This window comes from Lactuca sativa, chromosome 7, assembly GCF_002870075.4.
Source record: "Lactuca sativa cultivar Salinas chromosome 7, Lsat_Salinas_v11, whole genome shotgun sequence".
Lineage (NCBI taxonomy): Eukaryota > Viridiplantae > Streptophyta > Magnoliopsida > Asterales > Asteraceae > Lactuca > Lactuca sativa.
Genome location: NC_056629.2, coordinates 7,241,581 through 7,249,811, shown reverse-complemented (window position 1 = coordinate 7,249,811; position 8,231 = coordinate 7,241,581). Strand labels below are relative to the sequence as shown.

General features: G+C 39.3%; 2 protein-coding genes across 2 annotated transcripts; one reads left to right on the top strand and one right to left on the bottom strand.

Annotated features, from left to right (window-relative positions):
* Positions 1-3,070: 3,070 nt before the first annotated feature.
* On the bottom strand, positions 3,071-3,832 carry LOC111912866 (uncharacterized). Its single transcript, XM_023908597.3, has one exon. It carries the CDS (start codon positions 3,708-3,710, stop codon positions 3,237-3,239), a length of 474 nt encoding a protein of 157 aa, XP_023764365.1. The 5' UTR covers positions 3,711-3,832; the 3' UTR covers positions 3,071-3,236.
* Positions 3,833-4,999: 1,167 nt separating this feature from the next.
* On the top strand, positions 5,000-5,914 carry LOC111912837 (putative disease resistance protein RGA3). The gene is given in 1 exon segment (XM_042896577.2): positions 5,000-5,914. A coding segment is annotated over 1 exon segment (915 nt).
* The last annotated feature ends 2,317 nt before the right edge of the window (positions 5,915-8,231 follow it).

The following is an 8,231-nucleotide window of genomic DNA, read 5'->3' as shown; positions in this document are numbered from 1 at the left end:
GCCTAATCCTCTTTTTTTCTGCCTCACACTTATTTACATGCATTTAAAGATCCAAACTAGCTAAAATCAATACAAGAGGAATATTCTACTCTTATCTCAAACAACACATGGATTTTGGTTCCACGTCCATAGGGTGCCATTGTTATTAATTGTGTTTGTCTCTTTAAAAAGAAACTCAATGCGGATGGATCTTTGTCTCGCTATAAAGACGACTTGTTGCTAATGGTAGAATCCAGAGACCCGACATTGACTGCGAAAAAACTTTGAGCTCAGTTGTCAGACCAACCATCATTCACACTGTTCTAAGCATCGTAGTCATTCGCAAATGGCCAATTCGACAACTTGTTGTGAAGAACGCTTTTCTTTATTGTCACTTACAGGAGACGCTTTACATGCAGCAACCACATGGCTTTCAGGATCATTCCAAGCAAGATCATGTCTATCTTCTTTAGAAATATGTATATGATCTCAAGTAGGCTCTACATGTATGGTTTCAACGGTTCACTATGTTTATTACTAGACTTGGTTTTACTAACAAGTGTGATTCTTCTTTCTTTATTTATAGGCAGGGATCTCATATTAGATACTTGCTATTATATGTGGATGGTATTATCCTTACAAGCTCGTCTCCTCCACTTTTGTTCATCATTACGTCAGTTCTAGCTACTGAGTTTGCTATGACTGGTCTTGGATATCTTCATTACTTCTTGGGTGTCTCCGCTACCGGAACTATAGATGGCCTTTTCTTGTCTAACAAAAATATGCAAATGAAATTCTTGATTGTGCCTCTATGACCAACTGCAAACCGGATTTAACTCCAACGGATTTGGCAACCAAATTTGACAGGCCCGACCCCCTATTCAAGACCTCACATTATATAGTAATCTTACTGGAGCATTTCAGTATCTCACGTTTACTTGCCCAGACAATACCTATGCAATTCAGCAAATCTGTCTCTACATGCATGATCCCCGTGAGCTTCATTTCACAGCTCTCAAACGCATCTTACATTACATTTGCGAGACCCCAATCATCAGATCTTCAGTTCTCCATATCGCGAAATTATTGTTGACTAGGATGGCTGCCCGGTCACCGGGCGCTCCAAATCCGGTTACTATGTTTTTCCAGGACACAACCTCCTATCATGATCATCCAAACGTCAGAATACTGCATCTCGCTCCGATGCTGAGACTGAATATCGCGGGGTCGCAAATGTTGTTGCGGAAACTTGTTGGATTCGCAACCTACTTCTTGAGTTACACTATTCTCCACACCATGCTACTATTGTGTATTGTGATAATGTGAGTGTGGTGTTTATGTCTGCTAACCCGATTCAACACTAACAAACTAAACATATTGAGATTAACCTTCACTTTGTTCGAGGCAAAGTCACTACTGGCCACGTTCGTGTTCTTCATGTTTATTCTAAATCTCAATATGCTGATATAGTCACCAAAAGTATACAATCTTCTTTATTTTTGGATTTCTGATTTAGTTTGAACGTTCGACAAACTACTCTCGTTCCAACTTTCGACATGCTACTCCCGTTCCAACTATGACAGGTGTAGGTGTTAGGTGTAGACTTTATGTTCTGAAATTTGTTGTATCTTATTATTTAAACAAAATTGCACAATTGGTCCCTGTGGTTTACATAATATCGCACTTTGAGGACTTCCTAGCAAAAATTCACGCGAATGGTCCGTAAGGTTTCAGTTCATTGCGCGATTGGTCCTTGACCCTAACCCCGTCACCTTTGTACCGTTAGTGCAGGGGTAATTTTGTCCAGGAAAATCAGATCTTGCTATGTTTTCATTTGATCACTTTTTCACAATTCTCAAAATGGCAGCCTCTCTCCTTCTTCCATTATTCTTGTATATTAGAACAACAATCCAAACACCCCGGTGTGAATCGTGTCTACCCTCTACCACCGAATTGGCCTTATCGATGTCTAAATCAAAGTTGAAGATTGTCGGAAATCGACCACCTCTTGTGATTTGTAATCCACCACCGAAAGCCTCCTAATTTTTTCCTTTATTCGTTTCATTCTCGCTCAGACGAAGACTACTACCTCTTTTTTTTTTTGTTATCCTTTCGTGGTTGCCAGAAACGAACAGACAAGAGACCGCCGGAACAGCTCTTGTTGCTGTGGTGGTCGACGTCAATTGACTGCCTCCGTGTTTTCCTTCTTCGACCAGATGGGAGATGAAGAACCCCCCCCCCCCCCCCCCCCCCCCGATTCCTTCTTTCGTTCATTCCTTACTCGAAAAGACGAAGACCGGAGAATCATGTTCCATGTCCTTCCCCTCTTGTGTTTCAAGACGATCGGACCAGAAGAAGAATGGAGCCGCCAGAGCAGCCGTGCGCTGCCAACCTCCCTCCTATCGCGATTGTTGAACCATCAAACCACCACTTGACTGCCATCACAACCAGCTGCTGCCTCCGATCTTCTCCCTTCTTTTCTCGATCTAACACCGTCGGAGGAGCTCCCATCGACAACTCTTGTTCATCCTGTTCCAAATCTAATAATCAGATGAACAAAGACATCGTACCCTTCTTTTTGTACATTTGGTGGTGTTGAAAAAATGAGTCCCTGCATTTGTGATTTTATATAAAAATCAGTCTTTTGTTGAAGTCTTTGCAAACAAAGTTCCATTTGGTTATGGTGACTGCGAGATGAAAAGACAAAATTGCCCCTGCACTAACGGTACAAAAGTGAAGGGGTTAGGGTCAAGGACCAATCGTGCAATGAACTGAAACCTTAAGGACCATTCACGTGACATTTTGCTAGGAAGTCCTCAAAATGCGATATTTTGTAAACCACAAGGACCAATTGTGAAATTTTGTCTATTATTTAATGTACCCCAATACTACTAGGCCCTTTTGTTGTATAAGCCTTCTATGGTATTTGTAGTATATATTCTCAATGAATACAGTAAATATTCTCTATGGGAAAATTCTTAGGCTTACGGTTTTCACATGTATTGTTGTACAATGTGCTTTCAAGCATATAACATATTCTCGAATTCTATTATATTATTTTGAAAGAGTTGTCACACACTTGGAGTTAGAATAACTCGAGAAAGTAAAACAATTTGGATTTCTTTTGAGTAAAAAATATATACATCAAAGTTTGTTAATTGTAATTGCATCCACACTACCGGCTCCAAATACTCGATTTGGAAACAACTTTTATGGTAAAAGTAATGCATCGGTAATAATCCTAAACTGTTCTGGATTCAACAATGGAACTGATAGATTAGATCCAAAGCCCTCAATTTCATTAAAAGAGGATCGTAATCAACTCCAGCCCTAGCCGATTCACTTTCGTACTCCAACCACCGACTCTTCTCCCCAGCGGCCAACGACGTCGGCGATAACGGCCGTTTTGGCCGCTTGTTCTTCTGAACAAAGCAACTTTTCATCCGTTCCTCCACCAAATCAATCAAAGTCATCTTCGAATCCTCCTCCCTCGCTCCTTCAACCACTTGTTGCTCTTCGTCGGTAACTTCCATCAGCGCATCATCACCATCAGTTACATCTGCAGAGGGTTGGGCGGTGTGAGCGAGGAGGAAGAGAGAGAGCTGGCAGTGAGCAGCGTGGAGGGAGGCGTAGATATTTCCAGAGCCTGTGGCGGTGGCGGTGGATGGAAGCTGCTTTGCCATTAGGGTTGCCTTCTCCAAAGCCGTCACCAGGTCCGCCGCCTTCTCCATATCTAAGAAAAGCTAATACACAGAGAAGTTCGACTTTATCTAACATGGTACACGTTTTTATTGCATCTTTATATATTCAAAATACAAAAAATTAAACTCTAATTAGAAAATTACAAAATCCGTCCTTATGTGTTGCTCAATTTAATGTTTTAGTCGAATAGTTTCAGTTATTGCAATATCAGACAAAAATAATTTTAAATTAACAACTAAGTCCAAGTTTGTCTTGGTCATGCATGCAATGGGTTTTTTCGGTATTTACACACAATCTGTAATAACACACCATCGAAATTATAAACACTAGTTGTGAGACCCGTATAATATACGGGTTGATTAAAACAAAATGTTAAGTACGAACGATTAAATAGAAATTTTATTTGAATTTGAAATTGAAATAAGTGAAAACTATGAGAAAAAACATGCAAAGAATAAATTAATTAAAATTATGTGTTTAGTGTACTAAACGGGTTAATTGTAACAAAATATTAAACATAAAGGTTTAAACTGTAAATTTATTTGGAATTGAATTTGAAATTTAAAATTTAAAATTTAAAATTTGATAGTCATTATGGTAGTTTTAATTTATGGAAAGTAAATTAATGATATATTGAAAATGAAAATTAAAGTAATGACAAGTGGAAAATAAATATATCTCAAATTATGACAAAATGACATGTGGCTAATCTTATGAGAGAAGGACATGTGGCAAAGTCATTTTCATTTATTAGAGTAGATTACTAACATCAAATCCATAATAAAAAATCCCTAAACCTTGCTAGCTTTTGCTTTGCTTGATGCTTGCTTTTGCTTTACTTGATACTTGATACTTTGGTTGTTACTTTTGATTTTGGATCGATTGCATTATTGGTTTCCTTTCTACTGCTGAAATTTCCCTCCTGAGAATCACATATTGGCTTCTTTCATTCCTTCTCTCTCACACACAGCAGTAAAAATGGCTCAAGCTTTAGTCAGTATGACTGCCGAAGCGATACTGAAAAAGCCAAAAGGTATTGTCTTTAGCTGTTGCCGAAATTGCGATTGCTTGGGGTTACGAAGAAAAGTTGACCACCCTTCACGCTACCTTGGACCTGATTTGTGCCAAGTTACGTGATGCAGAGAGACAAAAGGGAACAGAAGTTGTGACGGTGTGGCTGAAACAGCTCACACATGTGGTCAATGAAGCCGATGATGTGTTGGACAAGATTCATTATGAAATGCTGAGGCGTGAGGTGAAGAAACGAGATACAATGTCGTCTCCTCCATGATTGAAAAGGTTTTCATTTCGTAGAGAAATGGGCCATAAAATCGAAAACATTAGTAGAAAGTTGGTTGAGATCAATAAACAAGCAAACGATTTGGGATTACAAAACGAACAACCTCCTGGGCCTGTTCCAGGTAGTCTCAACCCATATTTCGAGGAATTCAAAATTTTTAGGAGGGAGAATGATGAACAGCGTATCATACAACTTTTAACCCAATTAAGAAAAGAAGAAACACTTACTATTGTTCCCATTGTGGGAATGGGCGGGGTTGGGAAAACCACTTTGGCCAAGTCAATCTACTACAATAATCCAAAAATTGAGCATCATTTTGATGTTCAAGCTTGGGTCTGTGTATCGGTTAAGAGTAATGTCAACGCTCTTCTCGCAAAGATCTATAAATCTCTTGCCAGAGAGGAATGTAAGTCACAAATGAGGGTCAATTTAATTACAAATCTTCGAAACAAGTTGGGATCTAAAAGATATTTGCTTGTCCTAGATGAAGTGTGGAACGAAGAATAGGCACATTGGGATGATCTCAGGAGTTGTATGTCAAAAGTAAACGTAGAGACTGGAAGTGGCATTCTTGTCACTACACGGAATCTTGAAATCGGAACCAAGGCTATGAGTGAGGATTTCCATGCTTTGCAAACTCTTTTTGATGACTGGTGTTGGTCAATCTTTAGAGAAAAATCATTTCTTGCAGGACGATCACCATTGCCCGAATTGGATGAGATAGGGCATGAAATTGTGAAAAAGTGTCGTGGTTTACCTTTGTTGGTAAATGTAATACAAGGCATGTTACGAAATTACAATATTGACAAAGAGAAGTGGTTGTCCATCCAAGATAGCAAAGTTTGGGATCTAGAAGATGAAGGGGACAGAATCCAAAACAGCTTGAAACTCAGCTTTGATAATGTAAGTGGTCAGCCCAAGAAGTTAGCTTGAGTTGACTTGGGTCAGCCCAACTGTTTTGGGTTAAATGACCCAGTTAATAGCCCAATGTTTGTAGGCCCATGTATGTTTGCTTATATGTTGATTTCAGCTGTAAAGAGAGAGGTACGTAAGTTTTGTAACAGGGAACAAAGTGAGGTAAATTGCTTCTTAACCTAATACAAAAGTTTTCTCTCTTCTTGTGGATGTAAGCAAGTTATTGCTGAACCACGTTAATTCTATTGTTCTTCATTCTCTATTTACTTTCTTTTATCTTGGTTATTGTCATTGCTTGTTCTTGGGTCTAAGGGCAAAACGGGAATACAAACAGAAAAACTAATTGTTGTCAAGGTTTTATTATTTTTCTGCATTGTATTGCTGAAGTAACAATTGGTATCAGAGCTTAATATAAAATTCGGGTGGTAGAGCTCAGATTTGAGGTATTTAGGTGGTATTTTGTGTTCTGCACACAAGGTGTTCGATAAAAGTCCTGAGAGAGGCAGATTTTGAAACAAGCGGCTAAATGGCATCTACAAGCGGAACGGTTAAAGTTGGGAAGTATGAATTAGAGAAGTTCAATGGGAAGAATGATTTTTCTTATTGGAGGATGCAAATGAAAAATCTATTAATCTCACAGAAGTTACACAAGGCTTTGGCGGGTAAGACAAAGAAGCACAAAGATATGTCCGATGAGGATTGGGAAGAGTTGGATCTTGAAGCACGAGCATTGATCATTTTATGCCTTGAAAGGGATGTTGCTTTCTTGGTTGGTAATGAAGAATCGGCAGCTGCGGTGTGGGAAAAGTTAGAGGCAAACTTCATGACGAAAACTCTAACAAACAGGATCTATTTGAAGTCCAAATTGTTTACTTGCAAAATGGATGAAGGTTCTTCAATCCGGGAACACATCAGTAAATTTGATAGGTGTATATCAGATTTAAAAGACATTGATGTGAAGGTAGAAGATGAGGATCAAGCACTTTTACTACTTCTTTCGTTGCCAAAGTCTTATGAGAATCTGGTACAAACATTGATGCTTGTGGGTGATAGCCTTACGATAGATGAGACTAGAACGTCAATTCTAGCGGATGATCTTCGAAAGATTGCAACTGGTGACATGGTTGCTGCTAGTGGTAACAAAGACCAGGCACAAGGATTGTTTGCAAGAGGTAGAAGTAATGAGAGAGGAAAAGGAAAAGGAGGAAAGTCTAGATCTAAATCTAGAACTCTTGCTGAAAGGCGGTGTTTTAAGTGTGGCGAGCTTGGACATTTCAAAGCAAACTGTCCTAACAAGAGAGTAGGATGGAACAAAGAAAAGAACAACAACAACAAAGGAAATGCACAAGAGAAACAAGAAGCTAGTTATGCCTCGGGAGAAGAAAGCAATGATGAGTGTTACTTTGCCACTTTTGATGAAGAAATCTCTGGTAAATGGATTATTGATTCAGGTTGCTCGTACCATATGTGCCCAAATAGGAAGTGGTTTACTTACTATGAGAGCATAGATGGTGGAACCGTGGTAATGGGAAATAACCATTCCTGCAAAACGGTTAAGCTCGGTTCTGTTAGAATCAAAATGTATGATGGAGTGGTTAGAACTTTATTGGATGTGAGACATGTTCCTGAGTTGCGAAAAAATCTCATCTCTGAAGGTGTATTGGACTCCGGTGGGTGTAAAATAGTTACATGGGAAGGAGTAAAGAAGGTTGTTCGTGGTTCTTTGGTTGTAATGAAAGGTATTCGTCAAGGAAACCTTTATGTCCTTTCAGGTACAACTGTGACAGATGGTGCAGCAGTTGCAACAAATGGTAGTGGTGGTGACCCATGTGAAAGCACTCGGTTATGGCATAGACGGCTTGGGCATATGTCCGAAAAGGGTCTTGATCTGCTTGGTAAAGAAGGTTTGTTGAAGAATTTGAAGAAGCCTTGCATGGATTTTTGTGAGCATTGCGTGTACGGTAAAGCACATCGGGTTCAGTTCAAATCTAGCAAACACAAAAGCAGAGGAATTTTAGACTATGTGCATACAGATGTTTGGGGTCCTGCTTCAGTCACTTCCAAGGGAGGTTCCAGATATTTTGTCACTTTTGTGGATGATCATTCTAGGTATATTTGGATTTACTTTCTGAAACATAAGAATGAGGTATTTGACACGTTCAAGAAGTGGAAAGCAATGGTTGAGAACAGAACAGGCAAGAAATTGAAGACACTTCGATTTGATAATGGTATAGAGTATACAGAAGGTGCCTTTAAGAAATTTTGTGATCAAGAAGGAATTGCTAGACATTGGACGGTCAGGAAAACACCACAACAGAATGGGGTCGCAGAAAGG